We start from the raw sequence: 25,996 nt of genomic DNA, 5'->3' as shown, positions 1-25,996 counted from the left end.
TAGCAATAGGCCTCTATATTTTATGCCGGTGCCATTTCTATTTACCATTAGACCAAGGAGTTATAACTCCTTGATTAGACTTAGGGGATTACCAAAGACATGTCAACAAGGTCTAGTCGCTCGTGACGTCCTCTATGCCGCCGTCTCAGCCTGAACGGCCTTTTTTTTCAAAAGCATTTACTCCGCCCCTCTTTCACACTATATAGTACACGAGTTTGCCAAGAATAACTAGTTTGGAGCCTAGAACGGATTTCTACTTAATCATAAACTGCACCTGTTAAATGTAATAGAATTATTACAAGTTTCGGACCTTTGTTCTCAATTCTTTCTCTCAGGCGTTCCGAGAAGAACACGTCTTATCAGTGCACGTGTAAGGTCTTCCGGCAGGCGATCTCACAAAATCTCGTTTCTATTTATTTCGATTGTTAATTCAAAATCCACAGACGTCAGGAATACAGAAACACACAAGATTCAGTTGTCGAGAGTTTATTTGTCAGTGTTGGGGACAACAATGGTTCAATCACCTCAAGGACTTACTGGACGACAATCACAAAGGACACTGATCTAGATCATCTGGTGCGGGTAGTAGACCGTATACTTTTCGTGTAACACCAACCATGACTTAAATTCAAGGTTTTAACTGATAAACAAAACAATATATTTCATCATTAAAAGACATAACACGACAGCTTTTCAAATCCTATCATCTGCAGGATATAAGACAACACTGAGCACTACTAAACCCGTTTACCAACTTATCATTCTACTGTTTATGAAGACTTGCCATGTGAAAATCACCATATCCTCATCATTTTCTCCCATAGTACAAAATTAGCCCTATAACATAACATTAACAAAAAACATTTTAATTACCCGACCCTTAAAAACACATAACGACCAGTTTACTTATATATTAACAGTCAAATTCTTGTGGAGTTCTCAGCTATCAAAATTAGCTCGTCTCACCATCATCAGTATTCTGTGTAGTGCTATTAGGTTATACAGGAAATATTTGGCTGTTGAAAACATTTGTTGTCTGATTTTAACATTATTGCCACTAGAGCTTGGTTAAATGTTTGGAAAATCAACGTGTACTCTAATAGTGAGTAAAATTTCAAGTATCACTTCTTTCTGGCAATGGGTACATATAAACCTATATGAAATTAAACAATTTACAGATCTTTTTAGCAAGAACACAGTTCCAGGGGTGTGACCATGTGAACACATATACATGCATGCACATACATACAAACTCACACACATATACATACATAACAAAATTCAGAAAGCAGTTATGGATGCTGCGTGCAGTTAGAAAATGGACATCCTCTCTAGATACTGGACATCTTCTCTAGATACTGGATATCATAATGTACACAATATCCCTCTTCTTAGATTTAAAATACAATGGTTTCATTAAGTCATTTATCATCACAGTTTGTGACTTTTTAGGATGTTCAAATTACAGGAACATAAACATACCCATAATTACTATGTATCAAGTACTTTTTGTTAATACTATAATCCAACATCTCATTTCATCAAAAAGAAAATTTAATGATTTTATTTAACTATACTTGCAAATGTTAACTGGAACCATATGACATGAAATATCATTTTTCTTAAGCATTTACCTTCGTGTTCAGCATTAAGAATTTTTTCAAAAACATTTTTATAACTAATGTTCCCAAACCAAATTTTCTCCTTTTTTAAAACTATTCTTAGGGTTTAAGTTTATTTTTTCCTGTACCACATGCTTCCTTTTGCATTATCAGAACACTAGGAAGATACATCTTGAAACTGCTTGATGCAAACACTTCTCCTATTGATGATCTATTCCTTGAAAGTCAATTTAAATTTAACCAAAAAAGTTAACTATGATATTTCTAACTTGTAGTTCAACTATTCAGCAGGATCCATACAGAGTCAAATATACATTATTATCACTCCCCACTCTCCTCCGTGTCTGATCCATGTAGAACACTTTCATTAATCATCATCACTGCCCCACTCTCCTCCGTCTTCCCATTCTTCCTCCTCAGAATCACTGGCCTCCAGGGCCTTTCTACGCATCTCAAACGCTTTGTCCATGATGGACTGTACGTCCAGACTACCACTGTTGGCCTGCTTCTGCTCTTCCTTCATCTTACGCTCTTCTACTTTCCTCAGCTTGAAGCCTGAAAACAGCATTAAGAATGGTATTAAAATTCAGTATAAATTCAGAACCTTGGATAAAGTCAAAGCAGTCAAGACCCAGCACGGCACACAGGGAAGGGGGAATTTATGGGGGTCAACTACAGCTTCTCAATACACACGCAGCTCTAGGAATAGGCTGTTTGTGGAGAAAGACAGGTCTTTATTTTTATGTTGTTTGTGGAAATCTAGACTTTATGTTGTTTGTGGAAATCTGGTGTCAATTTTTATGCTGTTTGTGGAAATCTTGTATTTGTTTTTATCTGTTTGTGTAAACTTTGTCCTTGTTTTGTTGATTTATGCATCAAGTGACAGTTGTCCACACAGGGAACAGTCTTTATTACCTTGGAATTCCACATGAAGTAATTACTAACAGATGATCAGAGAGACATTTCTCTATGAATCCCATGATATCAAAATAAGACTGAATGAAACTGACCAAAAAACATCTAAATGAATGTACTGTAAACTTACAGTAATGCAAGAACTTTAGACATGTTAAGTGCAATTACTATAAGCTTAGTCCAGCATATGAAAAGCACTACTGGTCTTCCAAAATTTTATCTCAGCAACAAATGCTTACACTTCACAAATGTATCACCAAAAACAAAATGCACCACAAGCAAAGAGAAAATGGTACATCTTACATAGACTTGACCTGATCACAAATTAAGTGCTTTATTAAGAGCCCAGCTGTGCAGTTCTAAACAGTTCTAAACTGTGCTTAAGTCTTGTTAATGCCACTGTGCACAAATTATCAGTGATATTAAGCACTATCATTTGTGATTAGGTATAACAGTAAAAGCTAAACTTTACCCTTTTCCTTGACTGTGCCACACAAAAATTAAATAAAAGAAATAACTTTAAATATGCTAAATTATGTGCATGACATGTTACAAAACACATTTACTGGTGAGGACTAACATGCTGTGAACAGTAGGTAAAAATCTTGCAGATAAAATTCAACATGTTATTTGTTATAAGTACAATAAATCAAAATTCATCAATTTTGCTGATGCATATCAAAAATTATATTTCAAAATGAAAAAGTTAAACCAAGTATAAAAACATATGCTATGTACAACACCTGGATTTGAAGCAGTTCACTTTGTCATCAAACCAAGTGATTGTGTTAGAGGTTCCCCAGCAGTTAGTAGGTATATAACTAGTCCTTACCTTGTCTAATGGCAGACAGCAGATCACTCCTCTCATCTCGTACTGGCTGAGTCTTGTTATCAGCAGTGATAGAGCTGTTAGTAGACGTCAGCGACACCTCGTCAGGCGCCATGTCTGGGGGTGCCAGCCCTGCCTCCACACTCCCTGTGTTCATTCCTGGGGGTGGCGGGGGAGGGGGTGGGGGTGGAGCCATGTTGGTGGCCATATTAGGAGCAGGGTCTGGCATGGGGGGAGGGGGTGTGGGTGGGGCCTGGGGTATCCCCCCACTGCCGTTCATCATGGCTATGGGAGGGGGTGGGGGTGGAGGGGGCAAGTCTTCAGCAGAGGGTCTCTTGGGGGCAGGTCTCCCTGGGGACAGGTGACGGTACTCCACTGGGTCTGGGGAGGAGGGCGTGGTGTTTTCTGCAGTATTCATGGGCTGCATGAATGGCGGCGGTGGTGGTGGTGGCGGCAGACTCTCTCTGCTACCACTGTCTCCTCTATATCGTAAATCTTGAGGAGAGGTCATGGCAGGTTGTTGTGGGGGTGGCTGTGGAGGAGGCTGCATGGGTCGGCCACTGTTCAACATGGAAGAAGACCTGGTATTCCTGGCCCCTCTCTGGGGGTCATAGGGTGGGGGCTGGTGGTACTCGGGGACTGGCCCAGTGCTCCCAGAATCCATCTGGCTCATACGAGGAGAGTAGTAACTGTTGGCGGAAGAGGGTGGCCTCTGTTGGTTGTGTTGTTGTTGGAACTGCAGGCTATCTGGGCGATTATGCTGCTGGCTTTGTCTCGGCCTTTGCTGTGGTTCTTGTCTGGTATTGTCAGCCAATTCCACACCATCCTTGAACTTTTCATAATATTCTTTCCTGGTTTTGATTTCTCTGGGCTTCTTGCTGTGTGTTCCACCAGCGCGAGGCCTTTGCTGTAAAGTTAGCACAGTACAGATGTTCATCTAACATTCCTTCTCTTTTTTTCTCACTTAAACTAATTTTTATAATTCATTATGACCTAGTTTCTAATTTGTTCCCTACTTTGAAGTCATTTTTAAGATCTTTTATCTTTATACATATCAGGATGTTTTTCTCTCAAATATTTTGAAATTTATATCTAAAGAAAATCTTGCTTACTTTTTTCCTCTTCCTGATGTATTCCTCCTTCTTTTGTTCTGTGTCTTTCTGCATCTCCTGTAGCCATAACTCAAAGAAATAACTAGGATCTGTGTAGAACTTCATGCTGTCTTTACCATCCTCCCTGCAAAGACCAACATTATATTGACATAAAGACAGAGCAGGTAGGAGGTTTTGTCATGTACAGGCTTAGCATTTCTTATGTGTTTTAGTTGCTCTGGTTACAACAAAATTCTCAAATTCAAAGGTAGCATTCAACACAGCTAAGTTAAGCTATTTTTCCTAATCTGCAAAAAGCAAATATCAGGAACTTATAACTTATAAAGTTTGGCCAGAGGAGGGGGCTGGTTAAGTTACCTGTAGATGTTGAGTTTAGCCAGAGGAGGGGGCTGGTAAAGTTACCTGTAGATGTTGAGTTTAGCCAGAGGAGGGGGCTGGTAAAGTTACCTGTAGATGTTGAGTTTAGCCAGAGGAGGGGGCTGGTAAAGTTACCTGTAGATGTTAAGTTTAGCCAGAGGAGGTGGCTGGTAAAGTTACCTGTAGATGTTAAGTTTGGCCAGAGGAGGGGGCTGGTAAAGTTACCTGTAGATGTTGAGTTTAGCCAGAGGAGGGGGCTGGTAAAGTTACCTGTAGATGTTAAGTTTAGCCAGAGGAGGGGGCTGGTAAAGTTACCTGTAGATGTTGAGTTTAGCCAGACGAGGTGGCTGATATTTACCTGTAGATGTTGAGTTTAGCCAGAGGAGGTGGCTGGTAAAGTTACCTGTAGATGTTAAGTTTAGCCAGAGGAGGGGGCTGGTAAAGTTACCTGTAGATATTGAGTTTAGCCAGAGGAGGGGGCTGGTTAAGTTACATGTAGATGTTAAGTTTAGCCAGAGGAGGGGGCTGGTTAAGTTACCTGTAGATGTTAAGTTTAGCCAGAGGAGGGGGCTGGTAAAGTTACCTGTAGATGTTGAGTTTAGCCAGACGAGGTGGCTGATATTTACCTGTAGATGTTGAGTTTAGCCAGAGGAGGTGGCTGGTAAAGTTACCTGTAGATGTTAAGTTTAGCCAGAGGAGGTGGCTGGTAAAGTTACCTGTAGATGTTGAGTTTAGCCAGACGAGGTGGCTGATATTTACCTGTAGATGTTGAGTTTAGCCAGAGGAGGTGGCTGGTAAAGTTACCTGTAGATGTTAAGTTTAGCCAGAGGAGGGGGCTGGTAAAGTTACCTGTAGATGTTAAGTTTGGCCAGAGGAGGGGGCTGGTAAAGTTACCTGTAGATGTTAAGTTTAGCCAGAGGAGGTGGCTGGTAAAGTTACCTGTAGATGTTAAGTTTAGCCAGAGGAGGTGGCTGGTAAAGTTACCTGTAGATGTTGAGTTTAGCCAGAGGAGGTGGCTGATATTTACCTGTAGATGTTGAGTTTAGCCAGAGGAGGTGGCTGGTAAAGTTACCTGTAGATGTTAAGTTTAGCCAGAGGAGGGGGCTGGTAAAGTTACCTGTAGATGTTAAGTTTGGCCAGAGGAGGGGGCTGGTAAAGTTACCTGTAGATGTTAAGTTTAGCCAGAGGAGGTGGCTGGTAAAGTTACCTGTAGATGTTAAGTTTAGCCAGAGGAGGTGGCTGGTAAAGTTACCTGTAGATGTTAAGTTTAGCCAGAGGAGGTGGCTGGTAAAGTTACCTGTAGATGTTGAGTTTAGCCAGAGGAGGTGGCTGGTAAAGTTACCTGTAGATGTTAAGTTTAGCCAGAGGAGGTGGCTGGTAAAGTTACCTGTAGATGTTGAGTTTAGCCAGAGGAGGTGGCTGGTAAAGTTACCTGTAGATGTTAAGTTTAGCCAGAGGAGGTGGCTGGTAAAGTTACCTGTAGATGTTGAGTTTAGCCAGAGGAGGTGGCTGGTAAAGTTACCTGTAGATGTTAAGTTTAGCCAGAGGAGGTGGCTGGTAAAGTTACCTGTAGATGTTGAGTTTAGCCAGAGGAGGTGGCTGGTAAAGTTACCTGTAGATGTTGAGTTTAGCCAGAGGAGGTGGCTGGTAAAGTTACCTGTAGATGTTAAGTTTAGCCAGAGGAGGGGGCTGGTAAAGTTACCTGTAGATGTTAAGTTTAGCCAGAGGAGGGGGCTGGTCACATCTGTGATATGTCTCCTGCATGGCCACTGGCATAGTTCTCCTGGACACAACCTGCTGGTCAGTCAGGTTGGCACCACGGAATGGTTTACGCATGTTGATATCTTGTAACGACACTGAAATTATGCAAGAAATGTAGAGCAGTTGTTAGTTTAAGTATCTTCAATATTTTCCTACAAAATGTTGACACACAAAAACACTCTGGAGCTGATTCATACCACCAGTCTTGATTGTTAATTAACCCCAAATTAAAAGGTAAAATGAAGAATTCTGACAACCTGGGAACAGATATTGCATTTATGTATATATAAAGACAGCTTCACTCTCTGATATACATATCTAATATTACAATTTGAGAAAGACAAGACATTTAATGCTTGATTTACCTTCTTCAACAGTAGAATCCAGCTGTGTCACTTTGACCTTTAACCTCTCCACTCTCTCCTGCAGGTGATTGGCACGCTGGAAGAAGGCATTAGCCTCATTGAACAGTTCTCCAAACATGTCCTCTGCATGTTTACTCAGACTGCTCAGCTGATGGATCACATTGGCTAGACTGTTATTGGTTACACACTCCAGTTCATTGTGGATACCCTTGGCTATACTACCTCTGCTCAGGTTCACTGGATGAACCTCACGCTTGATCAGAGGCATGCTGCTTGCTTACTTGATGCTGAATATTCAATGTTCAGTAAAATGTACATTTCAACATTGGATTTCAAATCAGTATTCATCTGAAATGCTAGTTGTGTAAGTAGAAGGTTTGCTACATTTACATTTCAAAAGTAAGCTCAAATTGAGGATATCTTAAGAATGGAAAAATTTTGGGCCTGAAAACTGACTATTTATTAATTAGTTGCCAACACTGAAATTAAAGTGAGAAATTTTACATCTAGTTTTAAACAGCAATAAAGCCTTCATGCACTAAGAGGTGTGAGGTGTCCTAATACATGACTGCTTGTAGAAACTAGCCATTTGTGGCATTTTACTATCACATACATCAATTTATTTATAGAACTGATAACACTAGAATAGTTTAAAATCCCACATCCAGACAAAAAGATTGTTTTCAAACAAATATCAATGTGCAAGAACTATAGTAGGTATGACATAATAGCGTGGGTCCGTGATTTTGCCCAAGTCTCTTGCCTCTGGAGTCGGAGATGGGCGAGGTCGGAGTTGGGACAGGTCCAAGGAAGTAACTTCAAATTACTTAAACTTCACCAACTTCCAATAACACTTATTCAAGTTGAACTGATAAAAATATTTTGAGGTACACTTTCAGGGTTTTGACTTAACAACTAAATTTCTTTTACTTCCCTAGATTTCCTGGAGTGATAGTGAATTTTAGGATTATCCCGTCTGCATGAGTGCACGACCCTCGTCGATGTTACTGTCATTGGACCGTCTACGTTTTCATTTACGCAGGAATTGTGCACAAATAAGCAACTACTAACATGGCTGTTTATCATTCGGAATACATCAATATACTTACCTTTAAACGCACAAATGGTAAATCTACATGATTTGGTATACAATTACAGTAAATGAGTCAAATATTTTCTTACGGAAGTAAAATCATTTCTCAGTCTCGTCAACTCTCGAGGCTTCTCCTTAACTTGATAAATAGTAACGCAGGTAAAATTAGCTCAGATGGAAAATAAAAGTTGAAGTTTAAACAGAAATATTTGCATTAAAGTGCCTTTTCATATAAAAAATTCTATAAAATATCAAAATTAATACACTTATGTAGTGAAATTAGATAATGAAGATTGACAGAGACATTATATCAAAATGTATGTCATGTTTGCACGTGCGTTAGTTACTATAAGGCTGATACACATTGGACGTGTGTTATTCGAACGTCGTTGTACGATGTTGAATTTACAAAGTTATGGTGAATCAAGTGATTCTGAAAAAGAAGAAGTAGATCTTCAGGAATTTCAGGCACATTTGAAACCCATAGAAAAGAAAGCAGGCTGCACTACAATCGCACTAAATGCAGCACCACAAGTTACTCCAAAGGTAAGCTGTACTGCAGTTCACGGATTTTATTGTAACTTTACGTTTGGCATCTTTGAGTTAAAATGAAATATTATGTGAATATTTGACTTGAGAAGACATCTCTGCAAACTCATAGATATTATTTCTGATCGATCCTCCCAATAAAAAGAAAACTTGCAATACCTTTAAGCGGTAATGTTGTTGAATTGTTTGTGCTAAGATTTCTGATGATCAAGCATTCAGAATTGAATGTGATTTTCTCTATGATATATGTAAGCAGCCGACCACCTAACAGTACTTCAGGTAAGACCACCAAGTCATAAGTCCTAATACTCTATGATACTGTCTAGAATAGATAGCATTTTTGTCAAAGTTGCAGAGACACTGTTTTGAAATTGTAGTGTAATATATCCTGGCCTTTGTTTTACAGGGAGATGAACACCTTCCGAAGTACCTCCATCCTACTACAAAAGAAATAACACACAATCCCCGATATGAGGAACTCTTTACACCAGAGGTGATATGCCATTGTTATTACTATTATAATTATAATGATGATTATTATTATTAGCCTAATGTTGCAAAGTATTGTGTTTTAGCTATTTTACATTTATTCGCAAAAAAAAATTAAAGTTATTTATCAGTGAGTTCTTGCCTTTTTATGTGCTATTTTTTATTAGTTTTATTAGTTATTAGCAATAAGACTTGAAACGCTAATTTATTTTCTGAATGTTGTGATATTTTGTGCTTGTTATATTTTATTGAAAAGTTGTTCTCTTTGTATAGGTAGGACCAGTGAATCCCTTCAAAACCCAGCAGCAGAGAGCCACCAAGAACATGCTGTCTGGGTACGCAGAGGAGGCACACATCAACCACTTCCAGTTTGAGACACAGAGGAGAACTTTTCAGAGCTACGGTATGTATATTACTGTGCTACCTGAATGTATAGTGTGTTTTGTAATCTCTGAAGTAACAACTTAGATTATCCTTTTCAGTTCACATGGGAAATTGTTCATTCCTCCATTGATTAATCTCTTAATTGGCAACTACTTAATTATCATTAAAAAGGTAGCAATGTGACTTGAATAATCTGTAGATATCAGGTAAAAAAATACTTTAGCAAGGAGATGTTAATGGCTTACACATATTAACATAATCAGTCTTGTACAACCACACACACACTCACTCTCTCTCTCTCTAGGACTCACACACACACACACACACACACACACACACACACATATAATCCCATCCCTAGTTCCCTTTCCTCCTCCAGGTTATGCTATGGACCCCAGTGTAGAAGGCAGTCTGCAGGGAGAGAAACTGGTTGGAGACGTGGACGCTGCTGAGGGAAATAAAGGTAGACAGTGGAAATCTGGTCAAATCTTCTCTTCTAGATAAGATTTAGCTTTTGAAATGTATTAAAGATTGAAGACAGTTCTCCCTTCTTGATATATATATAGTTGATAGATGATAGGATGGGATATAAATAATTAAATACTTATAATGCTAAAGGTTCATGCACTCAAGGGATTTCATATTTAGAGCTAACTAGTAATAGTATGTGTTTTATTTTGAATTAATTGAGTTTTATACTGTAACATCCTAACATAATAATCATTGATATTTTTTGCATAGATTTTTCATAAATGAAATTGCTTCTAGGAACAACAGTATTTGAGGTGTCAAAACAGAGGCCAGGAGATAAAAGGAAAAAACAGAAGAACAATGATCCTTCCGACATTGATGGTTATTTAGGTCCCTGGGCAAAATACGAAGATGAGAAGACTGTGATGAAGCCATCAGAGGTAAGAGATGAAGATGATTAAACTAAACACATTGATTCTAAAAATTTACTTTTTACACTGATCAGTCCAATAAATTGTATGATAATATTACTTTTTAAGACCCTGTTATGATATATATTGGCTTTTGAGTTGAACATGTTATGAAAAGTTTGATGTTTTCATCAGCCAGTTTAACTGTTAATGTTTAAAAAAGTCACTATGACCAGTTTCAGTTCAGAAAGCAACTTTATTTAAATGTATATTACTTCTCTAGGAAGAGAAAGAAGCATTGGATGAAATCCTTGCAAAGCGTGCCAAGCGTGGGAAAACAGTGGAAGAGAAAATTGCAGATGAGAAGACAACATTACACAGTAAGCTGATTTTTAGAAACTTAATTTGGTATCTTGTTTTTCTATACACTTTATTCAGTGCCCTGTTTTGCTCTTATGTATGGGGTTTATTCTTTTTTTTCCAGTCAAAGATCCATATGATTACCAAGGTCGTTCTTTCCTGCATCCACCGAAAGATGTTGGAGTTAATCTGAAGTCAGAAGAACCGCCAGAGAAGTGTTTTATTCCGAAGAAACAAATTCACACCTGGACGGGGCATACAAAGGGAGTGTCCGCCATTCGCTGGTTCCCCAAATATGCTCACTTATTATTATCCTGCAGTATGGATTGTAAAATCAAGGTAAATATGCTCACTTATTATTATCCTGCAGTATGGATTGTAAAATCAAGGTAAATATGCTCACCTATTATTATCCTGCAGTATGGATTGTAAAATCAAGGTAAATATGCTCACTTATTATTATTATCCTGCAGTATGGATTGTAAAATCAAGGTAAATATGCTCATTTATTATTATTATCCTGCAGTATGGATTGTAAAATCAAGGTAAATATGCTCACTTATTATTATCCTGCAGTATGGATTGTAAAATCAAGGTAAATATGCTCACTTATTATTATCCTGCAGTATGGATTGTAAAATCAAGGTAAATATGCTTACATATTATTGTCCATTCCCAGTTAATCTGAATAACATTTTGCATTCTGTTGATTATTGATCTTAAATTTTTGGTTTCTTCTTTCCAGTCAAATGTCTATCTCTTGATATTTGCATATTCATTAACATTAACATATTCAGTATCAGTGTTATGACCTTGCTTCCTGCTGGCTTTCTTTTCACCTAGAAAGCTGCTTAAACTGGAGACTTGTTTAGCCCAGCCTGTTTTCCAGCTAGAAGAGGTAGTTGTTGGGTTGGTTTGAATTTCATAAGTGTCCATGAACTTTTTAGAGCCTTTTCTGCTGGCTGAAGGAGGCAGATATTTAGGACAACTATTTGGTGTGACATCCTCCCCTCCCCCATTCACATTCATGTAATGGCTACCATCCATTTGCTTTGGACTTGTTGGCACATGTTTTTTGTTAGAGTGACCTGGCATATTTCTCTCTTCAGCTTCATCATAAACATTTATACTCATATATTGGGCCGGTTCTTCTTGACTTGTGCCTGTAGGATTGATATTTTCTCTTCTGTTTCTTGATTGCTGTTCATTGTCATTAACTGTTGTAGAAAGGTGTCCCTCATTTGTTTGAATTTCTGTCATCTTGCAGGTAGTTGTTTCTTGGGTTTTTGCTTTCTTGCCTCTTGTTCCAAGTAGGATGAGAAGTATGATGATGATGATAAGAAGGAGACCCCCACCAGCGCCCCCTATACTTATTGCCAGTAACACTGTAATGTCGTCTGCTTGACCTGGGCAGTGCTGGCCTAAAATAGTGAAATATTGGTGCATTTTATTGAAACTAGTTTTACAATCAGAATTTTTATGTACAGACACAGATGTGTCTGTACATATTGCCATCACCTGCGTCTGTCGTCGCCGTCGCCGATCATGTCGCCGTCGCTGTCGCCGTCGCCGTGCACTTTCAGCGTTAACACCATAAGTGGAAGACAGTTTTACTTTTTGGCTTTATATTTACAGAGCTGACTAATATTCATAAAACGCGGGTCAAGTTCGAAATTCAGCATGATCGGGCCATTATTGTAGAATTTATGCTGTTTTTTCACTTTTTAGCATATATGCAACACTGTTAACACATTTCAAGGAAAACCGATAGGCCTGTTGTCATGAAACTCACAGGAGTAATCAGTCTTACTAAAACGCAGATCAAGTTCGAAAATCGGCATGATCGGGCCACTATTTTACTAGTTATGCTGTTTTTTACTCTTTTCAGCATATATGCAACACTGTAAACACAATATAAGAAAAACAGATGGGCCAATTGTCATGAAAGTCACAGGAGTGGTCAATTTTACTAAAATGCAGGTTGAGTTCTTAAATCAGCATAATCGTGTCGTTATTGTAGAAGGTATGCTGTTTTTTCACATTTCCACAGATTCAGTTTTTAGGCATGTTAACAGTCTTATGTTTAAACTAAAAAGATACGTGAAAGTGTTTGTTTGACATTTCCTGCATCTTTACAACATTGTTAGTTGATTTTGTAAAAATGATGGTAAACATGTTATCGTGTATTGTGTAATAAAGTTTCAAAAATGGAAATAAACTCATATCATTGCAATTTGTCAGATTCAATCATTCACTATGTTCAGAATCTCAGAATGGAAGAAATTGGACATTTAACACTGCTCTATTGATACTTCTCTCATCTCATCAATTTTCTTAGTTGATCATATAAAAATGGCAGTAAACTGTTAATTTTGTTTTATGTTAAAAATTGTTAAAAATGGGGAAAAAAACATTTCAGAACAGTGCTGTCTTGTTTACATTTTGGCATTTTCAAGTTGTGACTTTGAAGTTCCATGGGCCTGAAGACCTTTGCTAGTCACATTTTCTGAATATCCATGATACTAATATTTTATTATTAAAAATTGATGGTCATTATGCTGTTAAACATTATGTAATATTGCATCAAAATTTGAAAAAAACCTATTTTGGGCACTGCTCCCATGATTACCTTTTAAGAAAAACCATGTCACTTACTGTTCTCAAACTTACAGGAAAGAAACATGGGACTAAAATACAGCTTCAGTAGGCAATGCAATCTGCCAGATAAACAGTTTTTTTGTGAAAATTTAATTTTTCACATATTGGCATTTTCAAGGTGTGACTTTTAAGTTCCACAGGCTTGAAGACCCAGGCTAGTCACATTTTCTGAAAATCCATGATACATATATTTTGTTATTAAAAATTGATTGTCATTATGCTGTTAACCATTATGTAATATTGCATCAGAATAGAAGAAAACACAATTTTGGGTGCTGCTGCCATGATGACCATTATGGGAAAACCATGTTTCTTATGATTGCCAAACTTTCAAAAAAGAAATACAGGACTAAAATGCAGCCTGAGTTGGAAAAGCAGTCTAATTGACTTCTTTTTCTGGAAGTTTTACATTTTCAAAGTGTGAACTTGAACTCCCATGGGCCTGAAGCCTTATGCTTGTTTCACATTTAACTTACATTGGTATTACCTGTTGAGCATAATTAAAATTTGATGTTGAATTTGCAGTTTAACATAATGTACTTTTGCATCAGAATTGACAGTAGCCTATTTTGTTATTTCCTGCTTTTTGTCTGTACATTTGACAGCTTTGCTGCCTTGTTCTTTGACTGAATGAAAATTTGAAATACAGGAAATATATATTAGTATATGCAATATACTTATCAAAATCAAAAGTTCAACAGAATATTTTGTAAATTAATCTTACTGGTAGATGTGGTTGTAGTGCCAGGTGAAATAACCAGCGAATCAGAGTAATTGCTTCTTCCTGAGCCAGTATGTGCCCTAAGCTTGAAAAAAGATGAGAGTAAATTGTATTATGGTAGATCAATACAAGCTTCTTTTAGTAGGATAATTATAAGCCTTTCTTTATTTTAAAAGACAAATTTGAAATAATGAAGAAAAAAATTATCTTTGTGTTTTTGCTTATTTTATAAGCTAAAACTTTTAAATTTCTACACTCTTACAAGTTTAAGTGTATTAAATAATCAAAAGACTACACAGATGAATTTCCATCATTTATGTTATTACTGTGTGATTGATATATTGGAAAAGCTAAAAGAGATACCTGTATAGTATATTTGTTATTATCTTCAAGCCCCTTCACAGTGATATTAGAACAGTGTTTACAGATCAGTGTTCTGGTCTCCCAGAGGTAAGAATTGTTGTGTAGGAGCAGGATTTCAGTATGTAAAACATCAGCACTACCCTCTGCCAGGTTCTCCCAGGAAATTGTCAAGTTAGTATGACACCACAGAGCTGAGATATTGGTTGGCATTGGAACTGGGATAAAAAAGAACAATGATAAACTCTAATTTAAGAAATGATATTGGTTAGATTGGCACAAGTATTCTCATCTATATGCATGTAAAAATTTCTTGTCAAGAAATTCAGGTGTGTCAAAAAATCAATATACAAAGCAATGGTCAGTGTTCAGTTGTTACCTGGAGGGAGAGGTGGTTGTAGTGTTCAGTAGTTACCTGGAGGAAGAGGTGGTTGTAGTGTTCAGTAGTTACCTGGAGGAAGAGGTGGTTGTAGTGTTCAGTAGTTACCTGGAGGAAGAGGTGGTTGTAGTGTTCAGTAGTTACCTGAAGGAAGAGGTGGTTGTAGTGTTCAGTAGTTACCTGGAGGGAGAGGTGGTTGTAGTGGAAGTGGATCTGGAGATGTAAGTGGTACCAGAGATGTCCAGGTACTTGACATATTGGTGGTGGTAAAGTTTGCTGACACGGCAACCAGTGATGCTGAAGTCAAGAGATATGAAGAGCACTATCACGATTCATGCTGATACATAGTGTATACTAACCAAGTCTAGACAACAGATATCACATAGACATGAAAATCTTGATGAAACATTTTGAAAGTCAGGTCTCATTCGCTTGAGATATTAAAATGAAAGTGTTATCCATGAACTATGAAATGACTGACCAAAGGCTTGATAGTGAATTAGCACGTGTATAGAGAAGTGTGACTCAGTAATTATGAGCTGATTTGATAATAAATTAACATGTGGGAAAGTGTGTAGGAAGCCATGTTCTTACCTGCTGTTAACCAGATGCCCACCGTGCCATGTCCTGTGTTCTGGGTGACCATTGTGGACCAGTTACAGCCAGTGAATCAAATGATCTATGTGGGTTACTTCTCTGGAAGGGGTCTTGTGACCATATACATGTGATGGTATAAATGAGGAATTGTGCTAAAGTGCAAGCAGGAAGATACACTCTCTGATTAGCTAACACAGGGAGATATGAAAAAACATGATAACTACACTATGATCTTTGTGACTCACAAGATACCAGGAAGCGGGTTGTGTTTACTTGCTGTTTGCTTTTGATGGCTAGGGAAATAACCTGAATAGATAACATATCTGGCATTTTTATACTTCTACCCTTGTTTTACCCTGTGGTTTTTGATCAAGTTAGACATCCTAGTCTTATTCTGGCATTATGGAAAACACCATTTATCTTTTCAGAGGTTTTAGACCAAGCACCTTTAAAGCACATATTCAGTCTACCCATTATGTCAATATAGGATTAACCAGATTTGTTTCTTTCACTTTTGAAGAAAGCAAACATCACACTGACTTAAGCATCTGTCTTTCCTATTCTTTGCCCAGATTTTATTTTATTTTTAATCTAATATAATGATATTTGTATTTTGTGTTTTAGATCTGGGAAGTGTACAATGAGAGGAGATGTATCAGAACATACAGTGGACATAAACAAGCAGTTAGAGATATAAGTTTTAACAATGATGGCACACACTTCCTCAGTGCTGGCTATGACAGATATTGTAAACTATGGGACACAGAAACTGGTGAGACGGGGACAGGGGGGAAAGGAATCAGTGTTTTATCTTAGAAGATATATAGTGTTGGATCCTGGATAATATTTTTTCTTTTCTCATAAATGTACTATACTTTTGAGATGAGATAACTTACTTCAAGGTTTCCGTCCTGAAGTTATGTCAAAGAATCTCATAAAAATATTGCTGTAATATTTTACTAAGTCATATGAAACAGATATTGTTTAGAACTTTAGGATTATTTTATACAACTAATTCAAGGAAATTGTATTTGATTATCACTAGAGACTGAATTATAAACCTGTAACTTTCTAATTGTCCTCTCCAGGTCAGTGTACGTCCAGGTTTACCAGCCGCAAGGTGCCGTACTGCGTCAAGTTTAACCCAGATGAGGACAAACAGCACCTTTTTGTGGCAGGCACCTCAGACAAGAAAATTGTTTGTGTGAGTTTTATAAAAAAATTGATGTGATTATTTTTTGTCGGTGTCTTTTTTCCAATTTGTGAGAATCCTACCAGTATTTGAAGAAATGAAAGTTTAGAACATCAGCATTGTGAGTACGGGTGACCAATCTAGGTGGAAAGGACTTTAGTAGTTGAAGTTTTTAGTTTACTTTGTCTTCTAGAAATCTGAAGCAGGTTCCACAGCTGTAGTTACCTTACTCTGTAAATAGGACCAAATTGTTATTTAATTCACTAAAATGTCAAAGCTGAGTAATGGGTTGGTTTTGTTGGTTTGCTAATACAGTTGTATTTGTCATCAGTGGGACACAAGGTCCGGGGAGATCGTCCAGGAATATGACCGCCATCTTGGAGCTGTGAACACCATCACATTTGTTGATCAGAACAGAAGGTTTGTCACCACCTCAGATGATAAATCTCTCCGGGTCTGGGAATGGTAAGTTACAGGAACTACATAGACTTGCTGTGATTTGTAAAAATCAGTATATTTTATTTTCAGCACTAAGATTTAAAATTAAGCTTTTTCCATAACTTTGTCATAGCTTGCAAATCTTAATCTGAATAAGACTATTCTAGGCACATGCTTAATATATTTTAACACAAAATGAATACAGTAATATTTATCTGGGTTGTATTATATAATGTATTATAAATTATGTTACCAGGGATATCCCAGTGGACTTTAAGTACATAGCAGACCCAAGTATACAGTAATATTTATCTGGGTTGTATTATATAATGTATTATAAATTATGTTACCAGGGATATCCCAGTGGACTTTAAGTACATAGCAGACCCAAGTATGCATTCTATGCCTGCCGTCACGCTGTCTCACAACGGTAAGGGAAAGCTAACATGATTTTACAGGAAGACAGATAGAATGTTTAAAAGGAAAGGAATAAACGTAAAATTAAGAATGCTTCCTAGTATGGGCTCTTTTAAAGCCCCACTCCACAATTTTTCACCAAATGTTATCAGGTCACAGTTTTGTGTGCAGAGATAAAACCAAGTGGTAGCATTAAGAGTGGTTTTCTGGAATTAAAGTGGAAATTCATCTTTCATAAATAAATTTTAATAAAAGATTCTAAAGCTGACATTGGTATGATTCCAGGCAAGTGGCTGGCGTGTCAAGCTATGGATAACAAAGTGGTCATCTTCAATGTTCTCAACAGGTTCAAGTACATGAGGAAGAAGGTTTTCAAGGGGCACATGGTATGTGAAGATTATTATTATTATTATTATTATTATTAATTGACTATAAAATTGATTTGCCTGTGCAATTTTTCAGTATTTGTTGATTGATAATGGGAATGTATTTAATTTGCTAAGTTGTGATGGATAAACATCTCTCTTCTCTCCATCTCTCAATCTTAAGTTGACCTGTATCATTGTCTGATTCCAGGTCGCTGGCTATGCTTGCAGTGTGGACTTCTCACCTGACATGAGGTAAAACACACTTCTTACCTGCTTCTTAATGCAGTCTGGGTTATGATAATGATGTCAGTTTTTTCATATTTGCAATTTTCAGTCTTTTAACTATATCAGGAAAGTGGTGCACACTCTTTTTGCTGATATTTCACAGGGCGTTAAATTTGACAATTTGATTTGTAAGCGCCCCATATAATATGCCTTGCTTTAAAGACACTTCATCTGTGAAAAGAGTAATAGTCATTTATGTGGATCTCCATGTTTTTTTCCAGTTATCTGATATCAGGAGATGCTGATGGGAAGTTGTTTGTTTGGGACTGGAAGACCACCAAACTCTACAGCAAGTTTAAAGCCCATGATGATGTATGTATCGCCTGTCTGTGGCACCCTCATGAGACGTCAAAGGTGGCTACGGCAGGCTGGGATGGGGTCATAAAGTACTGGGATTAAGGAAGGTTTACACAGGGATAGCTGGAACATCTCCCTTTCAAAGTTTGACTGCAGCTGACAATGCAATATGTGTGTAAAGCCTGTCTGTGACTGAGAGTTGGAAAGTTAGGGCAGCATTCCAATATTGCAGCACAAGATAAAGAGGGTTTACACAAGCATGACAAGGCCATCTACCTTCAATCCTGGATTGTAACTGTGATGTTTTGGGTGTAACCTGTCTGAGGCACTCTCAACTGTTGAAATGCAAAGAATAGGTGATTAGTGAAGTACTGAAATGAAAGATATGAAGCTATAATGCAGTTAAATAGGTAAATAGACACATGAAGGAAGATAAAAAGTAGCAGTGTTATAGTGTCAGCCTTCCTCTCCACCCAGGACATCTCACTCATCTTGTAAAGAGAGTGTTCTTAACCTGTTCATCTTTGAAATTCAATGAGAATCTGAGATATACCTCTGCTGGTAACTGAAAACCTTATAATTTCTAAGACTGCAGTGGGACGAATACTTCAATACTTGATGATGGACACTTTGGCATGGACACTTGTAGAAATGTTGTAGAAATTATGAAATAATTGAAAGAATTTAACCACATGTACAGCTTTTGGATGACATTGTGCAAAGAGTATAAACAAGTTTCTTCTTTGAGCCATGTGATCCAGGATGGGAGTTAATTTTGAGATGTAACTGCAACAAATACTGTAAACTGAAACTTTTATTTTATACAAATATACATATGTACATAAAACTAATAACATTTTATCAAATGAAAATAAAACCTGGTATTTATAAAAATCTGAGCAGTTATTGCAGTATTTACACCTTGTTACTTTTTCTGTTTAATAGAAATCTCATGAGTGTGACTAAACTAGAAACATGAATAGTTGATATTTTCCTGCAATGTATAGATGTGTATAATACTGCATTCAATGTGCTTTAGAATATAAATTTTCATCTTTTTACTTATAAAATAGCAAAAACAAACTGGGATTGAAACCATCTTGTTAATGAAAACTATAAACTGTACCTATTACATATATGTGTCCTCTAAACAATAACAAAGTTTCCCAAACACAGTGCTCCACCCTGAATTGAAGACTACTGAAATATACTTAAAACATTCCTATGCCTGTTTCAGAGCCAGTTTTACAAGTAAAATCAGGACGACCTCACACAGCCCCCTCACCCCAAACATAATGTCACATCACAAAGTTCCTTATCAAAACCTGTCACATGCCAGGCTAACTATGTAGTTGTTTATATAGCATGCTATGAGTAAAACCATGGAAACAAAAGTGATGCTAATTGTTTTATATTTTTCTTGAAATGTAACAATTCCCTGAGCTATTCAACCGCCATATCTTCCTTTACCAGCTTGATCAAAATTTTACATACCAGAAGAAAAAAAACGTGTGTCACGTGTGCAACTTTTGAAAAAAAAGTTCGTGGCTTCAAACTTGTGTGAATTCCACCCACAACAACTGAGTAACAACTGGATCAGCGGTTCTCGTGACTAGGTCCGCGCCTGTGAAACGCGATGACATCAGATTTAAATACGCCTTTCTTAAATAGTTTCGAGAACAAATCGTATCAATTTGATCACAGGAGTCTGTTATGTATCATATTCCGTGTCCTGTCATAACGCCAATATTTTTTGTCATGTGGTATTTGTCTTTAACTCAGTATTCCGCTATAACGCAAATGTTTGTAATATGTTATATGCCTTTTATCCCAGTTTTTCGCTATAACGCTAATACTTGTTGTGTTATATGCCTTTATCTCAGCATTCCGTTATAACATCATTAATTGTTATATGCTATATCCTGTTATTATCCCAGTATCCCATTATAACGCCAATATCTGTATTGATGTAAACTAATGTCAACAGGTGCGCGGCTCGGGTTTTGCTGTCATTGCATACTGCACATGCTGAAGACCACTTCACGGTCTCAGTATCAAGCTCTTCAGCTCTGCTTTTCGTACACATGTAACATTGTAAAAAATGAATAAAAATCTCTTTCCTCTGAAGTCACAGTCTCTGCAGCCACCATGGCTCCCCACTGTTGTCCTCCTTTGATGTGACCACTGGTCTACGGTGGGCGGGCAGTTCGTCGTCCCAGGCCCCTCCCGCATCCACCTCGGCATTTTCCGCTGAGACCAGCGCCGGCAGACCAGGCGAGGCTCGCCCAAATGCCTTGTCGGCGTCAATGAGGTCGTCCCCTCCTATGTTGAAGCGAACTCTGTTATTTCTCCTTCGCGGCCGATCTGTGCCCGTGCTCCTCAAGATAGGAGGCAAACTCTCGTCCATGCTGCTGTTTTTGGAATGCATCTTTTGCATTGCAGTCTCGTTCTTATTGTTTTTGCTTGTGTTGTTCGCTACAGTGTAAGTAAAAAGTCTCGTTTTGTTTCGATTGTTAATATTTTCCGGAGAAAGTTTCTCCTTTGAATTCTGTGGTGAATTATTAGGAACCGGTCGATTTCGAGCCCTAATTGCTGCCTGTTGTTGTAAAGTCTTCTGATATTCTGCCATGTCCCTTGTTTGCAGTGGTTTTTGAGTGACAAAGTTCATGTATTGTTGTGAAGCCGGTTGAATTCCATCTTTCAACATGCTGTATTCCATCTCTAGATAGCTGTGTAGTGGAATACTCGATCTGTTGGGGAACGCTCGGATGATCTCTGTGTACAGCTTTCCCCGTAGACCCTGCCCCTCTTCTGTTTGTTCTCCAAAGATTTCAGTATTGGCGTCTATGACCAGGGTGGACTTTGGTTGCCGTTTCACAAAAGAGTCCTGCCATGACGGCTGGTAACTGTTGTCCAGCAGGTCCCGCAGGCGGACATCTTGACACAGAGGTGAGTTACTGCGCTTCATTTGACCGGCGATGTCTTCTTCTTGGAGGAGATTGAAGAGGGGTTTGGGTAAAGTGCGATCATGTTCAGCCATGTTTGTTTAAAAGCACCAAGGACTGAAGGATCGATATCAAAGGATTTGAGAACTGTTTCCAATCAATTGTTCTAAGTCGCCAAATCTAGTTCTCACTATTGACGGCTCTCATGCATATTTCATTACAGCAACAAAATCTAATTGGAAATCGAAGGCAGAAGTCGGTTAATAATGAACTGTAGCTTAAGATGATCACCGTCCCGGAAAATAACGATCAGATTTATTTTTGATCTTTCTGAAAGGATTCTATATTTGTAGTTTTATTATTCATTTATTAATGAATAAACGAAGGGCTCATAACCGATTGTGCTTTGTAGAGCATATAATATAGAATCCCCTGTTAAGACGATAATGCCCTCCCTGACTTTGTTCAGTTGCGTCTCCAAGTATTGATCCTTTTCTGAGGTAATCTCAGATTTTAAAGATTTCCAGGATTTACACAAGTAATCAAACAATATTCCATACTTAATGACTTCTCGTCACCAACATTTTGCCTAAAGTTTTGTCTTTGTATTAGCGTCCATGTAAAGCAGACAACACTTGATGTCAGGACCTCTCGGCCGTCCAGAGGGGTCACAGTCTGGTCCCCTTACCTCCACTGAGACGCCAGCACACAGGCTGCCGCTAGGGTTCTGGGCGCGTCTCCGGTTAACTCTAAATGGCGCGGTGGAACGCGAGAGAACATGGCTTAAATCGCTCTGTTCGCAGCCAGTGAACGAAATCGTGGATAAATTATATCCGTATGATCTCGCAAGGGAAAACAGCCATGGACTTGCCCCCGTCAGCGCCACTGGAGGGAGAAAGAGCGCCAACACTCCAGGTGAGGCGGCGTTACGGACAGGACAACAGATGAACGGACTTGTCCAAAAACAAAAATGTGTCAGCAGAACACGTTTAATAAACAGGCCTTCAGATATTAACAGTTCCCATCTTTTACCATTTTTACATGCGAACGAGGGAGTCAAGAACAATGACCATGCTCGACAAAGCGGCGTCATGAGCAGTCAACAGAAAAGATGGATTCAACATTGGACAAAACAACAAGCTAGACACGCAGAGAAAACTAAAAAGTTTGAACATTACAAAAGTTCCAAAACGTGTGGTTTCATAAGGCTTGAACCCAGCACTAAAGACACTTCATCAAACCGTCGAATTCGGCGCCAGAGAGCGGATTGGAAGATGCCGACGTTGCCCAGGCTGATTCCCCCCTCTCGCCCCCACCCTGCCGTGACCAGACCCATCCAGACGCAAGTTTCGACGGATTGTCTTCCCAGCGTTCCTCCAGCAACGCCCTCGTCATTATACGGTGCTGTGGTGTAGCAGATTTTTATAGAATCTTGATAGTCTTGGGTATTTTAAATGTTTTACCACCATGCAGAAATGATGGGCAGCCTTCGTTATTAGGCCTCTGGGAAAAACGGCCTTTTTTCAGTAGTCATGCCCCCACTTACAATTTTTTCATGATATCTTTGGGCGGGGTTGTTTGACTGCATTTTGACGATTAATTCTGCAGATTTGTATACAGTTTCCGCCACTTTATCAAACTTCCAATTCCTTTTGAAAATATAAGAGAAAATGTTGCTTGTGCGTTTCTTAATTAATGTATTGTCGAATTGTTTCTATTCATATTAGACTTCTATATTCAAAAGTGCTGTTAACTCTTTCCTTCCTGTGTTTAGCAGTGATTGATATCCTGAATTGTTAAGTACGCAGTATTTCAGTCTCAGTTACATACCGTTGCTTTTACGATATCACAAATGAGTGTTTTCAGTAACTGCGTTTTTTTTTCATAACAAAACAAACAAAACCACTTGCATTATTGTGGCAAGTTGAAATGTGCAAGTTTCTGATAATGAAGTGCGCTCCACCTGTACTTAGCCGATCAGTCAATCTTAGTAAAACAGTCGATCGATTTATTTCTCAGTATCTGTTGCAATAAACCAAGTAAGTCGTGACGTAAAGTGCTTTATCAAGACAAACTCGCGGACACCCTGTCACTTTGTACTGAGGCCTTTATATTCACAAAAATGAAATATCAATATATAAAAAACGGTGATCAATTATAAATTACCCGTATTTCAGGGTACACGTTACTTGAAGTGTCTCCTCAGAAACAGCTGACAGGTTTCCTGTGAATGTAGGTAAATTGAGACTAAAGCAAGATATGAAAAGATCAATGTATTGAATAGATACAAAAAAACGATTAACATCTATTTATTAGCGTGGTTCAGGGTACTCAGATACTGAGGAGAAAATGTCGTAGCTGAGCAGGTGTCTATGCAACTTCAATGGTACTTGTCTCAGAAAAAGTATCACAAAGGGTTGCATGATACTATATTAGGTGCAGTTTTTATGACTTTGAACAGTTACGTCTAATGGCAAATGGTGCGTTATTGAAATCTGCCCCTTAAAAGTCAGTCTTTTTGAGCAATCGGGCAGTATGGAGTGTTAATCTAACTTTCGTCAATTTCTATTCTTGGAAGATAAATATGAATGCCGCCAGATTTTTCCTGTTCGTCGTAATCGTGTTTGGTATCTTGCACTCCAGCTTGTTGTGACGCACAGGCAGGTGTGTCCATCTCTTCCATCTCCTCCTCTCGCGTTCGACACTGTAGACGCCGTACTGTCAGTAATGGAGTTGTGTCGTTTTTGTGGGAGAAAGGCTGGTAAGCAGGAACGAGCCTCCAAGCATTCTGGTGTTCAAGAACGGCGGTACTATAAAGATTGGCGTCCGCGTTTGAAAAACCCCTGTTTTGTAAAATCCCGCTTACAAGCTGCTTTTCGCCCCTTGTTGGTGCACTTTTTTCTCTATAGAACATCCTCCCGGGAGACGGGCGTCCTTTAATGCGGCGTTCTGCCAGATTAGTGGCGGTGCCGTCCGAGCAGGCAGACGATTTGTAATGTCGTAAAGCGGAGTTGAAGTGGCTCGGCAGTAAACTGGGTTCTATCTCCCCCACAGACGTCATCGTGCACGAGCTGCGTGACCTGCAATAAATTATACACCTTTGATTAAATTTTAGGTGACTCCCATTTGTTTTCTTTCATGAGAATTTAGGCAAATCTTAAATATAATGACTACCAGTCGGTTTTTTAAGTAAATGATTTTAATAAAGCTTCGAACATGATTTTTTTGTCATCGTTACATCCATCCTTCTGTCTTTCCACACATTTGTCCCTCTGTCCGCCAGGCACAGGTACATTTATTTTTAAAACTTACAATACACGTACCTCACTAAATTAGATATATCCACAAATTCCACAACCGAACAAGACAAACGGCGTCGCAGAGGCTTTTCGTCCATGGAAGATTCTTGCTATAATTCCTTGACTCAAGCGCTATCCTGCCGGTGAGGAGAGCATTGTAAACAGTAACTAACGGCAATTCTACGACCAAATGTCCCGTTTCCTTTTCAAGCCTTACGTATATACTTGAACATGCCATAAAACCTATTCCGTCTCTCTCTCTCTCTTGGGACAAAGGGCTGTTGATTGATTTTGATAACGGAGCACCTTCTTTACTGCGTCAATTATTCATTTTCAATTGTCTTCAACATGACATCTCGGCAGTGAGTGATGTAATAGAAACATAATCATGGCTCAGCAGTCCTTAGGAATGATAAAGAGGGAATATGACAGGACAGCGTGCTTGCATGTCAGGAAGACGAGCTGAAAATTACATTTCATGTATTGCCAACTACAGATAAGAATGTCAACACATGTATCGAACCGACAAACATAACAAAAATGCATTTTATACATGCATTTTCATGTAAAACGCCCCGTACTTCAAATTTGATTTATCTACAGGAAGTTCTTTATAATTCAGTGAAATTTAACTCAATACTACTGCTTTATGTAAATCAACAGCTTACGTATAATCTATGTGGAATTCAACATAAACAAGCATTTTGATTTTTTTGTAATAGCGAGTTTTTTTTATAAAGAGAGAATGCAAGGCGATGTTTATGTTCAAAGTAAGCATCTCACCCCACCCCCCCACACCACGACCATAATGTGTACTTTGAAATAGTGTGTTCGTGCAAGACCCGTCTACGGTCTGTTAGTGCGCGCGCGCGTTTTCTTTACAATAGAGCCCTAGCAAGTGACTGATTTTCATCTTTATTAATCGCCTACAACAATATCATAGTTGTTTATTATGACAACCAACAAATAGTATAGATAAATATGGAATCACAAAGGCTATTTCTGACTGTGCCTGCTGGATTATTCGCATAAGTTGACATCAGATCAACAAATAAGCAACACATAGCAGAAAGTGGATAATTTTGTATGGAGTTAGGTTATCACAGTGATAACTTAGGCCGTATTCAGAACAGTGGACTAACTAGTCCGAGAGTCAATATGGCCAACCCACTTGAATACTTCCCTACGGGGAATCTATTCAGTGTTTTATAGCAGATTATATTTTTAGTTGGTCGCTATACTTGACACTCAGACTAGTAAGTCCACTGTTCTGAATGTGGCCTTTGATGTTTGGGAAAATAAAATACAGACTCAAACTCTGCT

At 38.3% G+C, this 25,996-nt stretch overlaps 4 protein-coding genes across 6 annotated transcripts; 1 reads left to right on the top strand and 3 right to left on the bottom strand.

The window, feature by feature from the left end:
- Nucleotides 1-470: 470 nt before the first annotated feature.
- LOC106174069 (uncharacterized) lies at nucleotides 471-8,203 on the bottom strand. The gene is made up of 6 exons (XM_013555457.3): nucleotides 8,071-8,203; nucleotides 6,962-7,248; nucleotides 6,538-6,691; nucleotides 4,479-4,602; nucleotides 3,370-4,273; nucleotides 471-2,177 (listed from the first exon to the last, which is right to left on the bottom strand). The coding sequence occupies exons 2-6, from the start codon at nucleotides 7,227-7,229 to the stop codon at nucleotides 1,990-1,992; spliced, it is 1,638 nt and encodes a 545-aa protein (XP_013410911.2). The 5' UTR covers nucleotides 7,230-7,248; nucleotides 8,071-8,203; the 3' UTR covers nucleotides 471-1,989.
- Nucleotides 8,204-8,383: 180 nt separating this feature from the next.
- Nucleotides 8,384-19,333, top strand: LOC106174039 (pre-mRNA-processing factor 17). The gene is made up of 14 exons (XM_087002743.1): nucleotides 8,384-8,600; nucleotides 9,010-9,096; nucleotides 9,366-9,495; nucleotides 9,856-9,939; nucleotides 10,245-10,387; nucleotides 10,641-10,737; nucleotides 10,842-11,056; nucleotides 16,057-16,204; nucleotides 16,521-16,636; nucleotides 16,956-17,089; nucleotides 17,416-17,492; nucleotides 17,765-17,865; nucleotides 18,056-18,099; nucleotides 18,354-19,333. Exons 1-14 carry the CDS (start codon nucleotides 8,451-8,453, stop codon nucleotides 18,529-18,531), a joined length of 1,704 nt encoding a protein of 567 aa, XP_086858869.1. The 5' UTR covers nucleotides 8,384-8,450; the 3' UTR covers nucleotides 18,532-19,333.
- Nucleotides 10,920-16,005, bottom strand: LOC106176508 (uncharacterized). 3 transcript variants are annotated; one of them, XM_087002745.1, is made up of 5 exons: nucleotides 15,430-15,995; nucleotides 15,016-15,132; nucleotides 14,460-14,674; nucleotides 14,100-14,181; nucleotides 10,920-12,138 (listed from the first exon to the last, which is right to left on the bottom strand). In XM_087002745.1, exons 1-5 carry the CDS (start codon nucleotides 15,479-15,481, stop codon nucleotides 11,471-11,473), a joined length of 1,134 nt encoding a protein of 377 aa, XP_086858871.1. In that variant the 5' UTR covers nucleotides 15,482-15,995; the 3' UTR covers nucleotides 10,920-11,470. The 3 variants fall into 3 exon arrangements, with proteins under 3 accessions (XP_086858871.1, XP_086858872.1, XP_086858874.1); XM_087002746.1 differs by lacking the exon at nucleotides 15,016-15,132 and having other exon boundaries at nucleotides 15,430-16,005; XM_087002748.1 differs by lacking the exon at nucleotides 15,430-15,995 and having other exon boundaries at nucleotides 14,836-15,132.
- A 4,322-nt stretch (nucleotides 19,334-23,655) lies between the features above and the next one.
- Nucleotides 23,656-25,442, bottom strand: LOC106176493 (uncharacterized). The gene is made up of 2 exons (XM_013558900.2): nucleotides 24,698-25,442; nucleotides 23,656-24,454 (listed from the first exon to the last, which is right to left on the bottom strand). The coding sequence occupies exons 1-2, from the start codon at nucleotides 24,769-24,771 to the stop codon at nucleotides 23,923-23,925; spliced, it is 606 nt and encodes a 201-aa protein (XP_013414354.2). The 5' UTR covers nucleotides 24,772-25,442; the 3' UTR covers nucleotides 23,656-23,922.
- Nucleotides 25,443-25,996: the final 554 nt, after the last annotated feature.

Source organism: Lingula anatina, chromosome 1 (assembly GCF_051362555.1).
Source record: "Lingula anatina isolate TDL-2025a chromosome 1, LinAna3.0, whole genome shotgun sequence".
NCBI classification, from domain to species: Eukaryota; Metazoa; Brachiopoda; class Lingulata; order Lingulida; family Lingulidae; genus Lingula; species Lingula anatina.
The sequence above is the reverse complement of the archived record's forward strand: the minus strand, read 5'-3'. Positions and strand labels throughout refer to the sequence as shown.